Source organism: Halichoerus grypus, chromosome 5, assembly GCF_964656455.1.
Source record: "Halichoerus grypus chromosome 5, mHalGry1.hap1.1, whole genome shotgun sequence".
NCBI lineage: Eukaryota > Metazoa > Chordata > Mammalia > Carnivora > Phocidae > Halichoerus > Halichoerus grypus.
Genome location: NC_135716.1, coordinates 85296994 through 85320731, shown reverse-complemented (window position 1 = coordinate 85320731; position 23738 = coordinate 85296994). Strand labels below are relative to the sequence as shown.

At 50.8% G+C, this 23738-nt stretch overlaps 2 protein-coding genes across 10 annotated transcripts; one reads left to right on the top strand and one right to left on the bottom strand.

Annotated features, from left to right (window-relative positions):
* Positions 1-5082: 5082 nt before the first annotated feature.
* ANXA9 (annexin A9) lies at positions 5083-13557 on the top strand. 2 transcript variants are annotated; one of them, XM_036122964.2, is made up of 14 exons: positions 5083-5200; positions 5540-5640; positions 6147-6232; positions 6415-6511; positions 7229-7323; positions 7528-7641; positions 7864-7954; positions 9106-9185; positions 9360-9419; positions 9954-10038; positions 10181-10276; positions 10361-10419; positions 13068-13190; positions 13422-13557. In XM_036122964.2, the coding sequence occupies exons 3-14, from the start codon at positions 6158-6160 to the stop codon at positions 13482-13484; spliced, it is 1038 nt and encodes a 345-aa protein (XP_035978857.2). In that variant the 5' UTR covers positions 5083-5200; positions 5540-5640; positions 6147-6157; the 3' UTR covers positions 13485-13557. The 2 variants fall into 2 exon arrangements, with proteins under 2 accessions (XP_035978857.2, XP_077928598.1); XM_078072472.1 differs by lacking the exon at positions 10181-10276.
* An 822-nt stretch (positions 13558-14379) lies between these two features.
* Positions 14380-23570, bottom strand: MINDY1 (MINDY lysine 48 deubiquitinase 1). 8 transcript variants are annotated; one of them, XR_013447920.1, is made up of 11 exons: positions 23430-23570; positions 19017-19835; positions 18573-18630; positions 18101-18165; positions 17527-17685; positions 17096-17198; positions 16601-16743; positions 16099-16242; positions 15644-15794; positions 15146-15289; positions 14380-14921 (listed from the first exon to the last, which is right to left on the bottom strand). XR_013447920.1 is itself a non-coding variant. In XM_078072461.1 (11 exons), the coding sequence occupies exons 2-11, from the start codon at positions 19467-19469 to the stop codon at positions 14841-14843; spliced, it is 1542 nt and encodes a 513-aa protein (XP_077928587.1). In that variant the 5' UTR covers positions 19470-19835; positions 23430-23570; the 3' UTR covers positions 14380-14840. The 8 variants fall into 8 exon arrangements, 7 of the variants coding, with proteins under 7 accessions (XP_077928587.1, XP_077928588.1, XP_035978843.1 ...); XM_078072461.1 differs by having other exon boundaries at positions 15603-15794; XM_078072462.1 differs by having other exon boundaries at positions 15603-15752.
* Between the last annotated feature and the right edge of the window lie 168 nt (positions 23571-23738).

Sequence of the window (23738 nt, the reverse complement as noted above, 5' to 3'; positions counted from 1 at the left end):
ACCCGGGTGTTGTAAAACCTACCCCGCTGTAGTAGATACTCTGAAAGAGCCAACCCCCAACTTTTGTTTTGTAGAATGTATTTGAGTGCCATCTACACTGTTTTTCCCTCTTCTAACTCATATTTCTAAGATGCCTTTCCCTTAGTCTGGTAAAATTGACGTTTCGGGAAGATGCGACATGTTTATCCTAGAAAACTGACCTCGACTCCTAGCATGGACAGAATGTGGCTAGGATGTGTTTGAAGGTTTGTTTAGAAAGAGAGCTAGAGCTTACTCCACGTAGACGTAAGTTCGTTTTTTACCTCGATGAAATGGTGTTTTTGTCCTGTCACGGTTAGAACCTCTGACAGTAGCTTCTTTCATGGTTTATCTAGTCAAGTTCAGGTGTTTTGATAGCTCTCTTAGGAAGGAGAGTGACCTCCCCACCTATTCCAGTTGAGAGCTTGGCCCTCACCTAAGGCTCTTTCCGGAGAGGTAGAGAAGCAGAAGCCGACTGATTTTCAAGCTATTTGTTCATTTGCTCTCTGCCACAGGACCCTCAGCCCATTCATTCCTACCAGTGGAGAAATGAGAATTATTGGCCCAACCCCTGGCCCATCTCCCCCCAGACCAGCCCCCAGGGGACTCTTCCGCCTCTTTTAGCCTGACCTGCCTGATTTTACAGTTCCCACCAAGCCCTCCAGCCCTGTTTTACTTTGCCCCAGGCTGAATTCCTCCCTGATTAGCACTGCTTACATCTTTTTACCTCTCTGTAACCCTCTCCCTCTGCCTTCCAATCCAAAGTTCCCTCTACCTTTCTTGAGAGTTCTCCCCAGACTCCTCTCTGCTACATACCCACACACCCTTTTCCAGAAGGGTTCAGTGTCTCTACTTCGGGCTCCAGCTAACCTTCGGGTCCCTCTCTAACTCCTCATGCCTCTGTACTATTTGGTTCCTTTCTTTTGGCTTCTGAGCCCTTTTCTCAAGCAGTTTTCCTAGATGCCAGGTTTCTCCAAGGTCCCCGCAAGACTTTTTAAATGATTCCTTAGAGGACTGAAGACCGTTTAACTTTTTTTAAGATAGCAGTGGGCAGGGGAAGTTTGGGGGCAGAAGTTGGATAGCCAAAGCCTGAGAAATAAAGATAAGAGGGTGTACCCCTCCCCCAAGAGACAAAAGAGAAGGTGGATGGAGAAGGGGAAGTGGCCTCAGGCAGCATTAGAATGATGCTACCAGTTCTGTCAACATACTTAGGACAGACGCTTGCACCTGCGGCCACACACCCACTCCCCGCCGCAGCTGGACCAGGAGATTTCGATCGCCACCTTTCTGACCCATCCCCCAGTGCCCCCGGGCAGACACAGCCACGCCCGCAGTGCCCCAAACTGCCTGCCTTGCTGTGACTCACTTCCTCTATATGGGCTGCTGAGGTGGCCTGAGGCAGAGGACACCACCAGGCCTTCAAGCTGGGATTTAAGTATAAGCAGGCTTCGTGGACAGGAAAAGCCATGGACCCCAGCTGAGGAAAGTCAGGCTGGCTCGTGCAACACAGAAGCCTATTTGGGTAAAGGAATAGAGCATGGCTACTATGTGAGCAGAGGGATTCAGGTGCCAGGAGTTCTGGGGAGAAAAAGTTTCATAACAAGAGAAAAATACCCGGGAGGAATTTCTATGTGTTCTGAAATCATGCAATGCAAGATTTTGCAGAAAAGCAATATGGGGTTGGAGTTGAACCTGAATTCATGAGTCAACAGTTGAGGCTCTATATATTACTGCCTGTCCCCTATATACTCTACTAAGACGGACCCCAAATCAGCTATGCCCTCATCTAAGTAATGAAGAAAGCACAGGAGAAGTTAGGAGACCTGGATGTGGTTCCAACACTGTGGCCCTTGGGAAGTCACTTTGCCTCCTGAGTCAGTAATAAGAGTAGACCAGTCATCTCCAAGAACCCCTCCAACTCTGAAATTCTAAAATTTAGAGCACGGGGGTGAAAGGTGATTAGTAAATTTGAAAACAACCTCAATCTGGCCCTGGAGTTGAACAAAACAAAACGCCAGGACAAAAGAAGTGAGTTTCCACCAAGTTTCAGTAGAGCATCTCCCGTACTCCCTCCTCACGCTCCTGGACCACAAGGACCGCTCTTCTGCCGTGTGGTTGCCCTTCTGCGTACATCCTTCAAACGCAGGATTCAGCCTTGCTGATCTGCCAGGAATCCCTCACAGAAGTTCAGACTGAGGAAATAAGAGCCCTCTCCCTCTCCCTTCATTTCCCTCTAAACCTACTTGGAATGTGTGCCCAGAATGGACTCTGAAGGATACGGAAGGCCAAAGGCATGGGACTTGAGAAGACACTGTATTGGGGTAACCCAGCCTAGGACGTTTCCTGCAAGTATCTTGAGGTCCCATTGGTGGGGGGGAGGTCCCTTGAGTAGGTGTCTCCTTGAGGCTCTTCTGCTGACCATGCCTGCCTGCCAAGTCCACCTAGGAATCTGATGTCCTCCAGAGACTGCACTTCCCAACAAGTGCCCGAAGGGAGCCCCTGGGTTATCTGTGGGTGGAGCCAGTGCCTCGGAGGCCTCAAGTGGCCACTAGAGGGCATTCGGCTCTCGGTGGCTTCTAATGCCCTCCCGTGGCCAGATTGAAGATTGGCAAAATAGAACCTGCAGAAGAGAGCCAAGACTGGACTCCATAGGGAGACAAGTTAACAATAACAGTTCCTTATAAAATAACATTATATCAATATTTATTGTTACATATTAGTTAACATTTTGACATGTGTACCTACTAGTCTGTGCGAGCACTCTTCTAAAGGGGCACCTGAGGGGCGCCTGGGTGGCTCAGTCGTTAAGCATCTGCCTTCGGCTCAGGTCATGGTCCCAGGGTCCTGGGATCGAGCCCCGCATCGGGCTCCCTGCACCGTGGGAAGCCTGCTTCTCCCTCTCCCACTCCCCCCTGCTTGTGTTCCCTCTCTCGCTGTGTGTCTCTCTCTCTGTCAAATAAAATAAATAAAAAATCTAAATAAATAAATAAATAAATAAAGGGGCGCCTGGGTGGCTCAGTTGGTTAAGCATCTGCTTTTGGCTCAGGTCATGATCTCAGGGTCCTGGACTTGAGCCCCACATCGGGCTCCCTGCTCAGTGGGGAGCCTGCTTCTCCCTCTTCCTCTGCCCGCCGCTCCCCCTGCTTGTGCGCGCTCTCTGTCAAATAAATAAAATCTTAAAAAAAAAATAAGGTGCTCTACATGTATTAATTTATTTCTCACAACAGCTTATAATATAAACACTATTATTATCTCTGTTTTGAAGATGAGGAAACTGAGCACAGAAAGGTTGAGGTAGGGGCGCATGGGCGGCTCAATTGGTTAAGCATCTGCCTTTGGCTCAGGTCATGATCCCAGGGTCCATGATCTGAGTCCCACATTGGACTCCCCGCTCAGTGGGGAACCTGCTTCTCCCTCTGCCTGCCCCTCCCCCTGCTTGTTCTCTCTCTCTCTCTCTGACAAATAAATAAATAAAATCTTTAAAAAAGGAGAAGCAAGAAAGTTTGAGGTAATTGCTAAAGTCACATAGGAGACTGGAATTCTGAGTCCAAGAAGTCTGGTTCCAGAATTTTTGCTTTTAATCACCATGCTGAAACTGAGTCCCATCTTCCAGGTTGCCAGGTAAATTACAGGATGCTCAGTTAAATCACAATTTCAGATAAACAACAAATGATTGTTATCCTAAGTATATCCCATGAAATATTTGGTTCAGACTTAATACCAACAAATTATTTGTCGTTTACCTGAAATTCTAATTTAACTGGGTGTCCTGTATTTTTTTTCATTAAATCTGCCAGCCTTATTTTACAAGGCATTTTTCTCTGCCAAATGCCATCACATATATTACCTAATTCAGTTCTCCCAGGAAGACTATTCTCAGGTGCCCAGGATGCCCCCTCCACACACTTCAGTCTCTCCCAATAGTCCCATTTTTTTCTCAGGTAAAGAAACAGACACAGAGACCTGAAATGACTAGCTGAGGTTACAGAACAGAACGAGTGGCAGAGCTGGGGCTTGAACCCACGTTCTCACGGCAAAAATTGGTGGATGTTTCCCAGTTTAACAGGAGACAAAGTGAGAAGCAGTGATTGCCACCAAGGAAATCTCCCTTCGTGCCTTCTTAGGCCTGGTCTGCTCTGTGGAAGAGGGGCAGGTCCCTCCTCAGGGACGTAAGAGAACCGGCGAGGGCCTTCCTTGGCGGGGAGAGGGGCAGAGGAGTGGAAACAGCTCTCCAGCTTCCGTGCCCAGCCCCCACTGGACCTCTGGAGGAAAGCAGGAAGGAGACTGCTCCTAGGTCCCCGGGAGCTGGCTGTGAGGCTCAAGCGACTACCTGCTAGGGGCCCCGGGGCTCCCAGGGCCGCTCACCTGCTGCTCTGTGCACTGGCAGCCCCAAGCCCAGCTGCAGCGGTTGCATCACTACCGCTAAAACAGTCCTGGCAGCCAAAAGGCACCAGAAGGAATCGAAGACACAGGAACCCAGGGAGCCTCTCCCATCTCCCTGTTGCCTTTTGGGAGCATCATGCTTCTGTCCACAGGGAACACTCTTTGCATTTTTCTCCCTTGACTCTGCTGATCTGCGCCCACCCTCAAATACCTGCTCTTTCTTCCCCTGCCCTTCCCACCCAGGCTTACTGGCTCTGATAAGGTAGTAGTAGTCAGGGAGTTTGGGGGTTAGGACCCCCTCTGGGGTGTGGGCTGGGGTGCCCTGCTGGTATGTGCCCCAACAGGTTTTTCTCTATCAGCCTCTAAATCAGCCTGGAGCCTGTCTGACCTGTCCCCCCAGGGAGCTGGGGCCGGAGGTGGAGCCAGGTCAGAAGCTGGGCTTAAAGCCTGGGCTTCTATGGTTCCCCCCTGGCCTCACAGGGGAAGCAACGCACCGAGCCTCTTGTGTCCAGCTGAGCTGCTGAGAGGCTGAGCAGACTTCTCTCTCCGCGGGCTGAGGCCCGGCTCCTGGGAGGAAAGATGCTCGCTAGGGAGGGGTTTGCCTGTGGGACCAGGTACGGCCGGGTCCTCTCCCACATTTGGGAGGGGCCGGAGCCCAGGCGACAGCTGGGCTGGGCTGCTGGAGAGGTCATCTGACTGGCTGCCCGGCCTGGGAGGCACACTGGCCGACCACGCAGAAGCCGGTGCTCACACAGGCAGTTTCCAGGCTGTGACTGCCACTCGCCCCCAGCACCTCCAGGTAAGCACTAGACCTGGGCCCTCAGGGGGGAAGGAGGAGGGAGAGCTTGGGGATCCCTTGGGAGAGGGAGAAAGGAGTTTTCTTTTTCTTTTTCTTTCTTTTAAGACTTTATTTATTATTTGACAGAGAGAGACACAGCGAGAGAGGGAGAACAAGCAGGGGGAGCAGCAGAGGGAGAGGGAGAAGCAGGCTTCCCGCGGAGCAGGGAGCCCGACGCGGGGCTCGATCCCAGGACCCTGGGACCATGATCCCAGCCGAAGGCAGACGCTCAACGACTGAGCCACCCAGGCGCCCCTGGAGTTTTCTCTTTCTAATGTGAGTGCTTGCTCCCTTGTCTAGGCACCCATGTACCTGAAGGAACACATACGTCAGCCCCGAGATCACACCTGCTGAGCTGAAGATCACTGCCAGAGACTCCAAGGGGGAAAGGCAGGCAGCAGGTAGACAGCCTGGTGGGCAGGGGGCAGGGGCTTACTCCTGGGCTGGGGCTGAAGGTGGGGAGATGTTTTAGAGGTTGTTATCTCCCACCCCACATACTTAATCCTGCCACATCGCCTCACCTCCCCTGCACTGCCCCAGGAACACCTAGCCAGGCCATCAGAAGGAAGGGATATGGATCTCAGAAGGGGGTCATCCACCTGAGACCAAAGTTTGGGAGCCTTGGGACCCACCTTGGAGTCAGGGAGGGTTTGTTTGGTGCTCATTCTAACAGTATTCCTGATCAATCCTTGCTTCCTGAAGGAGGGGTGAGAGGTGGGGAAGATGGGGACTTCCCCTTACCCCTCCATTTGGGCTCCCAAACCTGACAAGCAGGTTGATGTTCTTTTTTTCTGCAACATGGGAAAGGACAGGCATGGGAGGTGGGCCTCGGGGTCTGGGGGTCATAAAGAGGCCCAAAGGGCAGGAAATTCTCCTCAGTTGGCTCCTGTTTCCCTCCCTGGGACAGCCAGTCATACCATGTCTGTGGCCAGCGGGAAGACAAGATCATCCCTGACCCAGGAGATCCTCAGCCACCTGGGCCTTGCCAGCAAGGTAGGGGCTGTGATCGTTGGAATTGTTGTTACTATATCAACTCCAGGGCGGCGAGGGAATGGAGGATGGGAAAAGGGAGAGCAGGCCCTGAGACCATGCCAAGGGCCATGCTGAGGCACTGGGGCAGGCATGTGTGGACCTGTGATGCTCCCCCCAACCCCCCACCCCTCATGCTCTTACAGACTGCAGCTTGGGGAACCCTGGGCACCCTCAGGACCTTCTTGAGCTTCAGCGTGGACAAGGATGTGCAAAGGCTGCTGAGGGCCATTGCAGGCCAAGGTGAGCCCTTTTCCTTCTGCACCTGGGGATCCACCTTTTAAAAACCAGTCTGCAGACCAAGAAGGAGCCAGGAAGGAGGAAGTGACGTTGTTCAATAAATGTTTGTGGAATGCCTTAATTCCTGTATGTCAAGTACCATGGTAGGTATGTCATTCCCATTCTCGGGACACCCTTGTGAGGTAAGTCTTATTTCCATTTTACAGATGAGGAAACAGGCTTGGTGAGACAAAGAGGCTGGCCCAAGTTCACACAGCTCATAATGGCAGGGCTGGGATTCTAATCTAAGTCTATAATCACCAAGCCATCTCTCCCCCACCACACCAGGCCACCTTCACCTAATTTTGGGTCAGGTTCGCATGCCATTTTGGCATCTTATTTGCATCTTCTTTTTTAAATTCTTTTTTTTGAGAGAGAGAGAGAAAGTGCTCAGGAGCATTGGGGGGAGGGGCAGAGAGAGAGGAAGAGAATCTTCAGCAGACCCCTGCTGAGCACAGAACCCACCACCCTGAGATCATGACCTGAGCCAAAATCAAGAGTTGGAAGCTTAACCGACTGAGCCACCCAGGCGGCCCTGCATCTTCTTCTGAGGCTGAATGGAAGTGGGGGTGTTGCAACACCCTTTGGAGGCTTCAAGTCCAAGGAGGAAGGGGATCCCCGCCCTGTAAAGATTCTGTTGGGTTCCGCCCAGCTGATGGCCCAGCCCTCATCTTGGTTCAGGTGTGGACCGTGGCTCCATCGTGGACGTACTGACCAACAGGAGCAGAGAGCAAAGGCAGCTCATCTCTCGAGCCTTCCAGGAGCGCACCCAACAGGTGAGGCCGCTGACTTCCCAGGAGCAGTGGACTGGGCTGAGCAGCCCCCTGGAAGACTTGGAGTATAGCAATAGCAGCTGAGGGGGGGATGGCTGGTGCTTCTGGCCTTAGGAAGAAACCGGCCAGATGTCCCCAAAGCTCCCCACACATCCGGGGCCCTCCCCATGGTGCCCGCTCCTCTGCCATGGGGACCTTCTATTGTAGGACCTGCTGAAGTCCCTGCAGGCAGCGCTCTCGGGCAACCTCGAGAGGACTGTGATGGCTTTGCTGCAGCCCGCAGCCCTGTTCGATGCCCAGGAGTTGAGGACAGCCTTGAAGGTACCAGCAGAGGAGGCTCGCTGGGTGTCTAGGAAGTGAGGACACCACTGAGGGGAGGAGAGGGTTGACTGATTTGCCTTTGCCCACTCCAGAGGAGTCGACTTGGCAGGGGCCCCCTTTAAACAGCCCATATTGACCCTTAAAGGACAAGTGGTCGGCCTCTGCTCTCTGCCATCCTAATGACATGGCCCAGTGTCAGAGTGGCCTCCCAATTTCTTGTAGAACTCAGGTTCTGCTGAGGATGTGGCCGTGGAAATTCTTGCCACCCGAAGCCCAGCCCAGCTGCACGAGTGCCTGACGGTCTACAAACATAGTAAGAGCACGTAAGGAGGGGAAGGGATGGCAGGACAGCGCCCACTCTCTGGCACTCCCTACAGGCAAGCCCTCTGGGAACCTGTCTGCCCCAGCTCTGTGCCCTTGGGGTCTCCCCCCACCCTTGCCAGTTCTCAGTCTCCCCCAGGGCGAGAGCCCAATGTGATCATTTCCTTTCTTTAAAGAGAAGCAATGAGTAGCCATCTTAGTCTGGGGCTCCAGGGCAGATTCCGAGGTAATGACAACGTCGGGCACTGTGACGATCCCAAGGGTACCCATGTCATCTTCCCAGCCCCTTCCTGATTCTGCCCTCACACGACATCCCAGGCTGAATGGAACCTTGCTGCAACCGGGGGGAAAGGTGGGGGACCTGCTCTCTAAGTCATGGATACTACCCCTCAGGCCCCTGCTTGACTGCCACATGCCTCACCCACTAATCGCTAACTGGCCTTCCCTCATCCTCATCTGAGCACCCCCCCCCTTTTTTGCTTTCCCTAATTTTCCTTTGATGTCCATTCTTGGCCTTTCTTAATCCCTCTCCTACCTCTCACTTCTTTTTTTTTTTTTTTAAGATTTTATTTATTTGAGAGTGAAAGAGCACAAGCAGGGGGAGAGGGAGATGGAGAAGCAGGCCCCCCACTGAGCAGGGAGCCTGACGCGGGGCTCGATCCCAGGACCCTGGGACCATGACACGAGCTGAAGGCAGACTGAGCCACCCAGTCGCCCCCTACCTCTCACTTCTTGCTTGTTTTTCTTTTCCTTCTTTTTCTTTCACTTCTTCACATCCTTCCACATCACTTCTCCTTGCCTCCAATGAGGGGGCCAGGCCCTAGCCATCTGGCCTCATGATGTAGGTTTCCCTATCCCCCTTGACTGCTGGCCAGCGCTCAAATAACAGACGCCTCCTTCCCCTAGCAGGTTGGCTCCCTGTGGTGCATGACCCTACAGCGCATGGGTTACTCACAGCTTAGGGATGTTTTCAGGGTGGCCATAATGGTGCTTCTGCTTTACATCCTGGGAACCAGCAGCCATCAGGCTACCCCCAGCAGGAGATGACAGTGCAGGCAGGGCACAGTGGGTTGGGCATTTGACAGGGAATATCTACATTGGGAAAAATCGGGAGGCTTCAGAGAGCTCCCGCCCCCACCCCAGATTTCCAGGTGGAGGCTGAGGAGGACATCAGATGTGAGACCAGCGGCATCTTGCAGGAACTGCTCCTGGCCCTGGCCATGGTGAGGAGGACTGGCCTGCAGGAGATGGAGGGGGCTGGGGGAGAGGGGGGAGCATTGCTTTGGTATAATTAACAAGAGAAGGCTTTGGGGAGAGGGCTTTGGTTGGTTTGGGTTGGTTGTCCTGGAGGTAAAAAGCTACCCCTCGAAGAGTCCTCCTGAAAGAGTTTCTTCTAGGGGGCCCGCGAGAGCTACTCTGGAATCATTGACTATAACCTGGTGGAACAGGATGTCCAGGTGAGCAGGGGTGAGGAGCTTGCCCAGCCATGCACGTAAGACATCCTCCTCCACCCGCTCCTGGAGCCAGTGACAAGTGTCCCCACTTGTCCTGCAAATCTCTCGCCTTGGGGGAGTCCTCAGTGACAGGTGAGGACATGAAATTTCAGGTAGTGACCATCTGAAGCCTTTTCACTCGTTTAGCCTCTGATTCCTGAACTCACAGGCAGTGAGCTCGTCAACTGACACATTCTCCTCTTAGGGGCATTTGGGTGGGGTAACCCTCCTCAGACCTTCCCTTGGAGATTAATTCCTTGAGTGCCAGGATTTCCCCAAATTGGGGAATTGAGCTGTGAGGGCAGAGTCCCTCTCTTAGCCCTATTCCCTTTTTGTTTGTTTGTTTTAACCATAAATAAAGGCAACCGCTTCACAGGTTCAATTAAGCTTTTCCACTCTGAATCCCATTTCCATCATCATGATGACAGATTCTGGGAACATCACAACCGTGGCTCCCCTACCCCCAACCAATGATCCCGGTTTACTCCTCCCTCCCAGGCATTAAAACAGGCTGAAGGGCCCAGCACAGAGGGCACGTGGGTCCTAATCTTCACCCAGCGAAATCCTGAACACCTCGTCCGAGGTACACGCAAGACTTCTTGTCTTCCCCGCTTACTCTAATGATGAGTTTTGGCTGAGGAAGGTGGGGAGGGCTCATCCTTCTCTGTGATAATCAACCCCCGCTCCCATTTATCTTTCTAACTACCTCCCACACCCCCCACAAGTGTTCGATCTGTACCAGCGGTATACTGGGCACGAGCTGGAGAAGACTGTCCACCACCTTTTCCACAGAGATGCCCAGGCAGCTCTGCTCAGCCTAGGTAGGGCCTGTTCAGCACATGCCGGGTAGGGCTCTCGCCTAGCGTGGGAGCTGGCTCTCTCCATCTCTCCCTCTCTGCTTGCAGCCTCGGTGATCAGGAACACACCGCTCTACTTTGCTGATAAACTTCATCAAGCCCTCCAGGTGAGAGGGACGCTTCTTTTCCCTCCCTTTGGAACAAAAACGGGGGAGACATCTTCTGGGCAAGAGAGAGGAAGTTTCACACTGTTGCTAATGTAACAACCTCATATTTACTTTATAAACATATAGTAGCTCTCTTTTCCTAGGTTTGCAAACTGTCTTGTGAATAATAGAGGCGTGAGCTGTGGTTAAAGCTAAATGAGTTGACTCAAAAGGGCACTGAAGCCAAAATTTTGGCCTAATTGATGTCTAGGTGGCCAAATATAGATATGAATTTGCTCTGTAAGACAGCACCATGTCCAATTTCAGTTGTCACCGGAATAATGATGGTGATGACAAGAACCAACATTTCTTGGGTGCTCTCATTGTGTCCCGGGGCCTATGCTGAGCTTGTTACACACATTTCAATTAATCTCCATGGCCACCCTCCATCTGTCTTATAGATGAAAAAACTGAGGTACAGAGAGGTTAAGTTCTTTGCCCAAGGTCATATACAGCTAATAAATCATATAGGCTTCCTATAAAACACATAATGGCTAATATAACATTGTATGTTATTTATGTTGGAATTTAAAAATAATTAAAAACCACACACACATAATGGTCTTATAAGACATTTAACTGCCATGTGTCAACTCAAATAGGTGTTGGTCTATCCTATAAGCTATACCATTAGAGTTCTAGCACCCAGGATCACCTTTCTCCACACTGGTCGGACCTTGTTCCCTATTATCCACACTTAAATTGGTGATGTTGGTTTGAGTAATTTCATAAACAGAATCCAGTCATTCTACTCATTGAGCTAGGTCTCCTATTAGTACAACTGTCCCCCAAAACCTATAAATAAAAAACTCACCCAAATTTTTAAGAAGATAAAAGGAGTTATCATTTTGGTAGATGGCATAGCTTCTTGTATACTGAGTGAGAAACCATCATGCCTTGTTGACCGCTATTCAAAAGACAGTACATATGTGCACTTATTTTATCATCAATGGAGATTTCCATTTTGACAGTAGATTAATATTTTACTTACCCAGTAAACTCCATACTATTATACTGAGCCAACACTAAGACTGATTTGAAGAGTTCTGGTTATCTGTCTAAATTCCAGTCATAAACAAACTTGTATCCCAGCAGTAAATGATTATAATGTATTTGGATTGTGGGACCCATGCTCTTAGTTGTAAATGCCAGGTTTATCCTAGAAGTAGGAGTCACAAAATAATATAGGCCTATTTTTCTGAAAAGTTTTTTTAAAAAAGGAAAAACTCAATCATATGCTTCTTAATTCTCTTATGAGAAATATATGAAAACATAGATTGTGACAAATATTTATTCAGAAAAATGACCTTCAGTGAAGACTGATTCAGGAAAATTGGGACCAATCTGAACCATACAATGAATGTTCATTAAAAGGTCCTGGGGAAGTATGAGATGCCACGTACATTCTCAAGTAACAAGGCAAGAATTATGTTTAATGTAGGTTTGCTAGACAGGATGCTTGTGCATCAATGTTCCAGAATTTTCAGTTAATGAGTACCTTGCCCCAATTCTACAACTTTGGAGTAATAAGAGTTGGAAGAAGGGGAAGAATGGATACTAGGGAGCGATCAACAATCTTTATCACAATACAAAATTGATGATACATGAAATTTAAGATAAAGCAGCTCTCAGCACTGACCATGAGGTAATGAGTCCAAATGAAATATGGCATCTTGTTACTTCCTCGTTTTCTTTTTTTCTCCCTCGTGGGAATTTATGATCTGTGTAGATGCCGTAAGTGTGGGTATCAGGCAGTTCTGGGAAGGGTCTCGTGAGTCAAGTAACAGGAAACACTGGAAAAGAAGCTATTAGGAAATTGTGACAGCACCGGTACACAGCCCATGACATAAACAGGATTTTTGCAACCAACGTTTTTATTTAGAAATCTCTTGTGATAACTAACACATTTATTATAATCAGTTAAAATTCATGATTTGATATAACCAATTATAATTCACTTATTGTACCTCTATTATTTCTAAACCGAATCCTCCATTACCTTCCTTAACCAAAAGGCAGGAGGCTTGGTACAGGCTTAGGAGGAAGACAGTGATGCTGGACCCAGGGGTCCAACCAGGAGAAACTGATGTATACAGATGGGGATGTGAGGTGGCCCTGGTAGGTCAGGCTCAGAACCAAAAGCCACATGACCCTGCTCTCTCTCAGAGCCCCATCAACTCAGTTTGGGGATAGGCTGGGTATATCCTCCTTGGACATTCACTAACTTGGAAGTTGAGAACTTCTTGGCTTTCATGCTGGAAGTCTTTATAGGTAGCAAGTCTTTCCTATCCTTTTTGGAGGAACTGCCTTTGGAGCTGCCCACCACTGAGATCTTGAGGAATGAGGCTCTAAGCTAGTGGCGTGGCCTAGAAAGACATGTGGCCAGAACGAGAATTATCCAGCTGCTCCCACAGAGACTGATCTTTCCTGCTGTATCACCTTCCATGAGGGTGACAAGGATACATTTTCCTCTTAGATAACGTACACTTCTCTTTTCCCTGGACTCACACCTCACTTCCCCTTTCTAGAGTAATTTACCATGCTGTCCAGTCTCTACTCTGTGAGAAGCTTACTACCACCCTCTCCCCCTCTGTTTCTCCCTCTACCAGGACATCAAGCCCAATTACCAAGTCCTGATGCGCATCCTTATCTCTCGAAGTGAGACTGACCTTCTAAGCATCCGAGCGGAGTTCAAAAAGAAATCTGGCAAGTCCCTCTACTCTTCTCTCCAGGTGAGACTTGGCTAGTTCTTAACCTGGAGCCCCAGAGCTTCACCCCTTACCTCCACTCTGCCCTCCCTGCACACCACCGAGCATATTCATGCCCTGGAGAACTCATGAGTCTTTGGTTAATTTCGTACACAACTCTTGACATCAGACAGTTCTGGACCAGCACAAGGGAGGAAACAGAATGCCTGGGCCATGGTGGTAGTGGGGTCTAACACTTGACTCTCTTGTCTGCAGGAGGCAGTGAAAGGGGACTGCCGGTCAGCTCTACTAGCCCTGTGCAGGGCCGAAGACATGTGAGGCCTCCCTGGCCTCCTGCCCTCCCTACCACACCATGACATCCAAGGATCTAAGATCCCCATGTTTGGCTGAGCGTGCAGGAAACCAGCTGGACCTCCAAATAGGATAACCCCTCACCGAGCGCCACATGTTCCAGCTTCTCGTTGAGGCTAGAATTTGAAGTCTCTTTTGAATCCCTTGATTTCCTCATCTCAAAGTGATGCCTCACCTGGGTCCCCCATCTCTGTCTTGGGTATAGACAGCTCTTTGATGGTTTCTGCCCTACTCATCCTTCCCATACCCTGGCCAAAACATCTCACTGATTCTTGAATTCTCTTGGCAAACTTCACTGTTGTTTGTGTTCCCTGATTGAAGTTTGGGTGGAGCAGGACATGGGCTGGGAGGAGGCCTTGAAGTTGGAGGTGCCTTTGATATGCACTTGGATATTCAACAGGGATCCTGTTTGAGGCTCTAGGGCTGCAACAAACACCCCCCTCGAAGCTCCCCACCCCCCAATTATTCTCTCTTCCCCAGGAAATTTCAGGCAAAGTAACTGAGAAACAGGAGCCGGAATGAGGTCAGTAATAGAGGCAGCAAAGGACCATCTGATCAAGCTGCCCTCCCCTGCCTGGGAAGTCTTAGGTTAGCAGGGAGCACAACCCCCAAATCGCATCTGTCCAAAGCAGGGACTTGGAAACCCACTTCCCAAACTGGATTACCATTCGCATCCAAGACCTATCAAAAACTAATAGACAGAAAAGAAAATAAGCAGGCTTTGGTTCCCTCTGCTGGCCCTATTAGAAATGACAAGCAAAGCCACCCTCTGGGCCTCTATAACCTCCCCCACCTTTTTGCGTTCCTTAATTGGGGCAAATACTGAACCCCAAGTGCGGCAGAGCAAGGCAAACAACAGATCTCAGGAAAGAAGTTTTATTTCCAAACCCCTAGGAAAGCCATTACAAATAATGGAGATAGAAACCCAAACCAAACCCTGAAACAATTGGAGACAGGCCAGCAGGATGGCCAGGAAGGGCCCAGCCAGTCGGGGGTGGAAGTAGGCGAGAGGCATTCTAGACAGGGACCTCACCCTGGAGCCTGAGTCCATATATGAGTGTGACTGTTTTGGGGCAGGGGCGCTGGGAACCAGAAATCCTCACCCCACCAACCCCAATGTTGCCCTGGACGACTGGGAGGCAGAGAAGGTGGCAGCACACGAGGGCAGGATGTTACCGAGTCTGACCTTGGCATTTACTGCCTGCTCTGATCCCCCACGTCCATAAATACGTTACCCTGCATATCTCAGGGGTTGAGCTGGGGGAGCAAGTAGAATAGCCATCACCTCCGAAAGAGGGAGGGCAGCCCCAGCACTGGGCAAAGCTACAGGACGACACAGTCTGAGTCTTGCTTCGGCCTCTGCCGACGCTCCCCGACTGGGCGTCCAGACGTGGCTCCTCTCCCCTGCATGGGATTTAACAGTGGGTCACTCGTCAGCCCGGAAGGGCACAAGGACAGAGGTTCTAGAAGGACGTGGGGGCAGGAGCAGGAGGGGCGGGGGGGCTGGGGGGAGAAGATGGGACCCAGGGGAGAGGAGCACCTTGAAGAGACGAGGGCAGGAATCACGAGGACAAGCAGGGCGGAGCTCAGGGCCCGCAGGCGGGCGGGCAGGGCGGCGAGCCGCTCACCTGGGGCGAGGCCCGCACTGGCGCCGGGGGGCCTGCTTGCTGCTGCCGGTACTCCTCCTGCTGAAGCTGCCGGGCCAGCTCCAAGTCGCTAAGACCCACCGTGTCCTGCGGCTGGTGCTGCAGGGACAAGGCGATCAGGTAGTCCTAGAGAGGGGCCGAGAGATCGGGAGCAGTGAGGTCGCCGGGGCCTGGGGCACATTCAGGCTGGCTCTAGGTTTCCAAACCCGTCTTTTTTTCTCCTTCAAATTCACCAGCTCCTCCTCCAGAGCAAACCACACAGCCGAGTACACTTGGTGGTGACCGAGAACACACTCCAGGCTCGGAGGCAGCCCGGAGGTGGCGGTAAGGGGGCGTCGTGGCTCATGATGTCTACGTGAGGACACGCACGTCACTCGCCAACGGCGAAGAGCTCGGACGCACATGGGCTCTCCGCACCCTTCCCAACGAGCCCACACACCTGGTCGACCTGCCGCCGCTTCTCGGGGGAGCCCCTCGCACCTCCTGCTCCGGGCCCCTTGCCGAGGGAATGACTCAGGTGGAAGTCCGAGTCGCAGAAGCAGCTGTCTCCGTCGACGTTGTGCAGGCTCTCCCACACCACCTGCTCCTCCTGCAGAAAGCCCTGGTCGGTGACCAGTAGGTACAAGTGACCCTGCGGAGAAGAGGACGAAGTTCGGGGGCGGGAGGGCCGACGCACAGGCGCTTGGGCTGAGACGCGGAGAGCGCGTGCGCGGCCTGGCGCGCTAGCTGGGGCGAGGGGAGAGCGCGTGCGCGGCCTGGCGTGCTAGCTGGGGCGAGGGGGCGCCAGCACTCGCAGCCCAACGCCGTGCGGCTGTGCGGAGGAGGCTGGGCTGCGGCGCCGCGGTCGGCTGGCCGCGAGGAGGGCGAGGAGGGCGGCCACCGTGGGCCAGCGGGAGGCCTCGGGGTCGGGGCCCACACAAGACGCTGCTCCCTACCCTACTTCCCGTGGGTCTCGGGGCTGGCCTAAATCCTTGGAGAGCCAAAGACCTTTCCTTCTTCCATTTAATTCCATTCCCTTCCTGGGAGAGGACTTCACTCTCCTGTCCCATTGAGGGCAGGCTGAGTACGTACGGCTTGCTCTGGCCAGTGAGAAGGTGGCAGAAATGACACGTGTCATCTCTAGGCAGAAGCATTAAAAGCGGGTGCATGGTGTCCCTCTCTCCCTTTTCCCTCCCACATTCCAGATGAAGGCCGTGTTGTCAGCCTGGGTCCCAGAGCGAAGACGATGTGGGACAGAATGGCAGCCAATCCGCAGTGGCCATCCAGCAGGAGAAATAAACCTTGGTTGTGGTAAAGCACAGGGATTCTCGGGGTCATCTGGTACCTGAACTTAATCTACCCTATCCTGTCGGACACACTGACCCGGAAGAAAAAGCCTCGAGGAAGTGACAGCACTCCACCCGCCCCACCCCCATCTCATCTCCAAAGCCTCATCACCTTGTGCTTAGTCATGGTGCTAAAGTGGTTGTTTCGGAAAAAGACGCTAAGTTCACCCTCCTTGGCAGCTGCTGTTAGCTCACACAGCCCGTGGTAGGTCAGCTGGGCTGCAGTGCTCTCCAGGAACTGCTCTGCGATCAGGCCTGTCAGAAGGCACAAAATGGCGCACGAGGGGCTTGGCTTCAATCCAAAGTCCACAGTGGGAAGAAGGATCACCCAGAGAGTCCCTGTCAGAAGCCCTAAGGATGGTCCCACCTTCTGAGATCCCTTGAAGCCTGGCTGTATTCATTCATCCAACAAATAGTTACTGAGCGGCCGCCTTGCGCCAGGCACCGCCCTAGGTCCTGAACGAACAGCCAATTCCCCCAACTCTCTCTCATGGGGTTTCCATTCTAGGGGGATGTGGTGGGGGGAGACAGACGGTAAACAATACACCGAGGTAGCCATCATTCCCTCCACATAAGACCCCCAGAAGAGAAAGCAGGGCTCTACCACCTTCTGTCACAAGGTTGGTGTCACTAGAGTGCTTGCAGGTGATGATCTTCTCCACCAGCTGGTTGTAACTCAGTTTCCCAACTGCGCTCACAGCCTCGGGACTCTGCATGGGCAGTGGGGTGGGGTGGTACCAAAACAATGAAGAACTTTTTAGGAAGGAAACGAAGCATGCCCACAGGATTGCAACCCTATAACCAAAGGTTCCTGAAACTGCATTTCTGAAGAACTGACCTATTTGCATTTGTTTTTGCCCATGTTTGCCCCTCAAAAAGGTTAAAATTCAAGGAATTCTGCACTGGGTTCAGCCTCTAATGCCTATTCTCTTCCCAAGCCAATCTAATCCTTAACTCCCTAACACCCACCCCACAACACCTTGCTTGTCTGTCAGTTTGAGCTGGATAAGAGTCTCATTTGGGCCGTCCCACCCTCACCTGCGGATCAACCAGCCAACCATGGTACAGAGGTATGCCTAGGAGGTCAAAGATACTGCACTCAGGAGTATACTCAAAATCAGAGACCCCTGTGAATCGCACGTTGACATCCAGACCCGTGGCCAGTTTAGGCACCACTGTCATTGCATCGTCCACATTCTGGGGTTAGAAAAGAAAATGATGCTTATATCACATCAACACGTTATACATCTTCAACTTACACAATCTTACATGTCAGCTATATCCCAATAAAGCTGGGCAGGGGGAGAAGAAAATGATGGTTACTCTAGCCTCCCCTCCCCTGACTCCTAGCTCCAGAAATAAAAAAAATTAATCCTGTTGCTTTTCTTCCCTGGTTCTCTTACAGGCCATTCCGTTCCTCCCTTGCCTCAACCCTTCTTTATCTTATATAAAGGAACATATTTTCTAGGACAGAGATATACCCTCCTCCCCCTGCAGAAAGAAATCATAGTTCAAGGGGCCTTCTTGAGAAGCAGAAGAAAGGCTTCTCTTCATAGCCTAGGTGTCCCCTTACAAACCTGCAAACTCCCATGCCCCCAGACCTTTGCCTTACCTGCTGAAAATTAAGCTGAAGTCCCTCTGACTTCTCCTGGGGCTTGATGGACAGGAGGCAGTCTCCTACAAGACAGGATCCCTCATCAGTTTTCCCCAATTGTCCCAAAAGCTGCTTCCTCTTCTCCTGGAGAATGGTCACAGACCACAGACTTTCAGAGCTGGAAAGAGCCTTAGAATCTAATCCAGACCTTTCACTTTTCAGAGGAAGAAAGAGACACAAAGGTGAAGGGCCCACCCAAGGTCACATTGAAAGCTCAGGGCAGAAGTAGGGTTATAATCCTGGACTCCTGATACCTTGATTTTTGCTTTTCATTCCCCAGCCTTGCAGAGAAGCCCTGTAGACCTTCACCCTCCTTGCCACATCAGAGCCCCAAATGGGAAGTCCCGCAATATTCTGGATTTCTGGCTGAGTGGAAAGTGTAAGCTCTTGAACCTTCTGTGTAATTCCTCTCCAAGGCCCAGTCACTCACCAAGATGGGCCATGAGCTCATCTGATGTGATCACTTCCTTCTGAGGGGGCAGCTTCACCTGGAGGCAGAAGGGGTGACCAAAGGGTTAGGCATGTGTGCATTTTCCTTCACAGAGCACTGAAGGAGAAATACATAGAAGGACGGGGGCGGAGAAGGGGAAGGCGTGGTGGGAAAGGCTTGCAACTGCAGTGAGGGAATGAATGTGAAGTATTGCGAGACACTCCCATTTGCTAGACAGTAAAAGATACAAGAGTAGGACAGAGAATTGTTTTGTTTTGTCTTGTTTTTATGAATATCTTATCTCACTTGTTCAAGCAGGAGAAATAGAGACAATAATCTGGAAAGTTTTGCCTGGTCTGAGAACAGCAGGATGATCAAGGAGGTGGGTCAGGGAGGAGGACTCTCCCCAGCAATTTCTGAGCCCCCGTCCAAACTCTCTCTTACCTTCCACTGAAGAAAGAGGATGTTCATGATGGCAAGGAGAGGGCAAGGGCCATTAGAGCTCTGGGTGATGATGGGTGTCCGTTCTCCCTTCCAGGGGATCCACTTTACACAGTAGAAATCTAGCTCAGGCTGTTGGGCCCTGGGGGGCAGGGGGAGTTCTTGGGGCCTGGAGCAGGCCCCCACTGTCTCTACCTCAGGCTGTGTCCCGTGGGCTGGCCCCAGTTGGCTGGAACTCACATCAGGTGGCGGGGACTCAAGGGTATCCTGGCCCTGGGCCAGCCGTGAAGCTTGGTCTACTGGCGCCTGTTGCCCAGCTGTCCCGTCAGTGTCTCCAGCATCCTTGTCCTGGGGGTGCTCCTCTGGTTGTGACACGACCTCGTGCTTTTCAGGGCTGACTGCCTCTGCAATCCTGGCCTCACCAGAGGCTGGATGCTCAGCTTGATGGTGTTCCATGGTCGGAAGAGGTCAACTGAGGGGCACCAAAGGACTTTCCTGCCCTCAGGGAGTTGCCTAATCTAGGCTTGGTATATAAAAAAAAGACTGATCCAATAAGAAGGAAGTCATTGGGCTGGAAAGCAAATGGACCCAGAAAAGTCTTATTAAAGGACTACAGTATGGAAGGCTAGATAGTGTCTACACAGTCACTCCCGGCTACAGGGAGTGCATGTCTTTCTCAGCTGGGTAAACAGAAGGGCCCCAGCCTGAGCTCTTTTCACCTCTCACTTGCTGTGACCACATGGGACCAATGAGGGTAGAGGGCTTTCAGGCTGGGAGGAAGGATTCTGGTGGGATTGAAGTCATTGGATGGAGTCAGCGTCCCTAAAACAATAAGGACAAGGAATGGAAAAAAGATGGAGAGAAAGGGAAAGTAAAAGGAGAAAGACAGAAAGGAAAAAGAGAAAGAAGCGTTAAAACTGTACCATTAACCCTGAACAACGGGAGTTTGAACTGCGCAGGTCCGCTATATGCAGATTTTTTTCAGTAAATACATGAACAGTACTGTAAATGTATTTTCCTTATGATTTTCTTTTTTTGTTGTTGAAGTATAGTTGACACACAATTTACATTACTTTCAGGTGTATTCCTTGTGATTTTCTTAATAACATTTTCTTTTCTCTAGCTTACTTTATTGTAAGAATACGGTATATAATACATATAACATACAAAATATGTGTCAATTGACTGTCTATGTTTTTGGTAAGGCTCCAGTCAACAGCAGGCGATTAGTTCAGTTTTGGGGGAGTCCAAAGTTATACATGGATTTTCAACTGTATCAGTGTCAGTGTCCTTAATGCCTGTGTTGTTCAAGGGTCAGCTGTGCAAATGGTTATTAATACAGTGATCTTTAGCTCACCCTGTAACAGGCGTCAGGTTGGTAACCCCCACCATAGCCAGGATGGTGTCATTCCTCTGCCCTACACCAAACCACCCCCCCCCAAGCTGTTCACGGATCATCCAGAGCACAAACAGGTATCCTTTTTTTTTTAAGATTTTATTTATTTGACAGAGAGAGACAGCGAGAGAGGGAACACAAGCAGGGGGAGTGGGAGAGGGAGAAGCAGGCTTCCCGCAGAGCAGGGAGCATGATACGGGGCTCAATCCCAGGACCCTGAGATCATGACCTGAGCCAAAGGCAGTCGCTTAACCAACTGAGCCACCCAGGCGCCCCCAAACAGGTATCCTTAGGGTTCCCTTTTCTCTGCTCCACCCCAAGCGTGAAAAGATTAACAGTCAGAGTGCTTGGGGTGAAGAGTGGAGATACAGGCATATCATGCCCCAAAAGATGAAACACCGGGGAGAAAGAAGTCTACTGAACTTTACACAATCCCAAACCACAGCAAAAAGGTTTTGGGAGGGGCTTCCTGTAGGCCCGAGAGGGGAAATGTAGGCCGTGGGGACTTGAATCAGAGACTGGTTCTGGTAAGTAACTTTAGCACAAAAACCACTCCCCCGACAAATTCTGTCAGTAAATTCTTGACAGCTGGAGTTGAGGTACCAACTTCTCTTCAGTTCCTCTCTGCTCCCCAAATCACCTAAACCCAGAGATACTCTCTTGCCCACTCTTTATATGGAATGTGACCATGCTGATTATTGATTTACATAAGAAATACTCACTCACGGGGCATCTGGGTGGCTCAGTTGGTTGGGCTGCCTACTCTTGATGGTGGACTCTTGATTTCGGCTCAGGTCATGATCTCAGGGTTGTGGATCGAGCCCCGTGTGTGTCTGTGTTGGGCTCCATGCTCAGTGGGGAGTCTGCCTGGGGATTCTCTCTCTCCCTCTCCCTCTGCCCCTTCCCTCCACTCGAGTTCTCTCTCTCTCTCTCAAATAAATAAAATCTTTAAAAAAAGAAAAGAAAAGAAAAGAAAAGAAATATTCCTTCATGATGAGCACCAGGTGATATATGGAAGTGTTGAATCGCTATACTGTATACCCAAACTAATATAACACTATATGTTAACTAAGTGGAATTAAAATAAAAACTTAAAAAAAGGGCACCTGGGTGGCTCAGTTGGTTAAGCGACTGCCTTCGGCTCAGGTCATGATCTTGGAGTCCCGGGATCGAGTCCAACATCGGGCTCCCTGCTCAGCAGGGGGTCTGCTTCTCCCTCTGACCCTCCCCCCTCTCATGTGCTCTCTCTCTCATTCTCTCTCTCTCAAATAAATAAATAAAATCTTTAAAAAAAAAAACTTAAAAAAAAAGAAAAGCAAATACTCCCTCTGCATTCATCTACCTACCTCTGCGTATGTTCTTTCTGTCTGTTCCCACCTAGGTCATCTTAGATGTAAACCCTGGACCTGTTTAACCTGCTCTCTCTATTGGCACTATGCATCCAGTCCAGCACAGACATTTCATTAAGGCTGTGGATAGCAAACAATAAAAAGCCATAAACCCTGTCTCCTGGAAAACATCTCCCTTCAACCTCCTAGCTCCCCTCTCCCCCTTACTCAGGGTAAGAAAAGGGGAGAAATTAGACTTGTCAGAAATCTTGTCTTTTCTCCAGCTCCCTCCTAACCTGACACCATGCTTCCTTCTTGTAAAGTGGCAGCAGTTCAGGGCTAGGTTAAGGCCTGGGAGATGAAGTTGAAAGACAGAAAAGTTATCAAAAGAAGCCTGGTCACCCCAATTGATCCTCCTTCTGCTTCAAATATAACTTATGCTAGTTGTGTCTCATTTACATGTTGTTAATTTAGAATCAGACTAGCAAAAATTGCCTGAGCACCTTACTTTTTTTTTTTTTTTTTTTGGTCTCTCATCTCCTTTTCCCCTCCCCTCCCAAATGACAGTTAGGCTGAGCCTTGGAAGCAGAAATCAGAGCCTGAGAAAGTTAAAAGAGCCTGGAGAAAAGCAGCGTTCATTTCTTATCTTTTGTGTCCAATGCTAGAAATGATCAATAATTCAGTGGGGGTTGGGTGGTTAGCTGGCGAGGGGGATGAGCCAAAAGGAACCGAGGGTTTCTGGAAACCGGAGGGAGCTGGGTCTCGGAGAAACTGGGCAAAGCTAAGTGGGCTGAGTCTTAAGAGATGGAATGAAGATAGCCACTCTACAAGGTGCACTCCGGGAGGGGTGGGCACCAGTATGTCTGAGCAGGAAAGGATGAGGGGGAGGGCACTCAAACAAATCAGGATTTCATTCTTTTCCTCTTCTTAAGTCCCACGCATTCTCTCCTGCTGGAATTATCCTCTGGTGGTGGGTGAGGGAGGTAAAATAGCCCTGGCCCCTCCCTCACGGTGGCAGTAAATAGCCAGAAGTTGGAAGAAGCAGATAAAATGGGCGGGTAGCTTCAGTAACACACGCACACCCTCAGGAACTTTCCCACTGCCATCTCCTTCTCAGTCTGACCCAAATCTTCATGCAACTACTGGTTTAAAATTTTGCCCCCAAAGGGGCACCTGGGTGGCTCAGTCGTTAAGCGTCTGCCTTCGGCTCAGGTCATGATCCCAGGGTCCTGGGATCGAGCCCCACATCGAGCCCCACATCGAGCCCCACATCGAGCCCCATATCGAGCCCCACATCGGGCTCCCTGCTCAGCCTGCTTCTCCCTCTCCCACTCCCCCTGTTTGTGTTCCCTCTCTCGCTGCGTCTCTCTCTGTCAAATAAATAAATAAAATATTTAAAAAAAAGAGAGAGAGAGAAAATTTCGCCCCCAAATAAGTCAATCACCCCTACCATGCCCTGTCTATTTGCTTGCAAGTGAGAAGGGGAAGTTTTCCTTACACGAAGGAAATGCAGAGACCAAGCTCATCCCTTTTACATATCCCTCCTGCCTTAGCTCCTCTCAAAATCCAGACTTGTAGAGAACAAAAGTGGAGGGACATTTCATGTCACCTCCCCAGAGCTGCAGAGGAAAATGAGAACTGGGCGGGGGGCGGGGGTGGGGGTAAAGGAAACGGTTAAAACAAAGTTTTTACCTTAAAGAAGTGGGTGCTGTTCCAGGCTAGAGGAGGAGGGTCCAGCAGTGGCAATTCGATGAGGAAGGTGGCTACAAGGAGGGGCGCTGCCACAGTCCCAGCTGCCTGCCAGCTGTCAAGGCCAGAGCTGATGCAGGTCTACACAGGTTTATGAGCGCCTGTCCCGGCTTGGCGGTGGCCACTTCCGGACTCACGCCCACGACTGGGGTCACCAGAGGAGGGTGGGGGGCAGGCAGGAGTGCAGCCCAGGTGCTCCCAGGTCGCTCAGAGCGTCTTCAGGATTCCTGAGTTGCCGAGTCTAGGGCGTGC

What these genes read in the sequence shown, in the direction of transcription:
- ANXA9 (XM_036122964.2), top strand. Translation starts at nt 6,158, where the DNA reads ATGTCTGTGGCCAGCGGGAAGACAAGATCATCCCTGACCCAGGAGATC. An exon ending in ACCTGGGCCTTGCCAGCAAG is followed by an intron (nt 6,233 to 6,414) that starts GTAGGGGCTGTG and finishes ATGCTCTTACAG; the next exon opens with ACTGCAGCTTGGGGAACCCT. An exon ending in TGCTCCTGGCCCTGGCCATG is followed by an intron (nt 9,186 to 9,359) that starts GTGAGGAGGACT and finishes AGTTTCTTCTAG; the next exon opens with GGGGCCCGCGAGAGCTACTC.
- MINDY1 (XM_078072461.1), bottom strand. Translation starts at nt 19,469, where the DNA reads ATGGAACACCATCAAGCTGAGCATCCAGCCTCTGGTGAGGCCAGGATT. An exon ending in TCCTCTTTCTTCAGTGGAAG is followed by an intron (nt 18,631 to 19,016) that starts GTAAGAGAGAGT and finishes TTCTGCCTCCAG; the next exon opens with GTGAAGCTGCCCCCTCAGAA. An exon ending in CAGTGCGGGCCTCGCCCCAG is followed by an intron (nt 14,922 to 15,145) that starts GTGAGCGGCTCG and finishes AATCCCATGCAG; the next exon opens with GGGAGAGGAGCCACGTCTGG.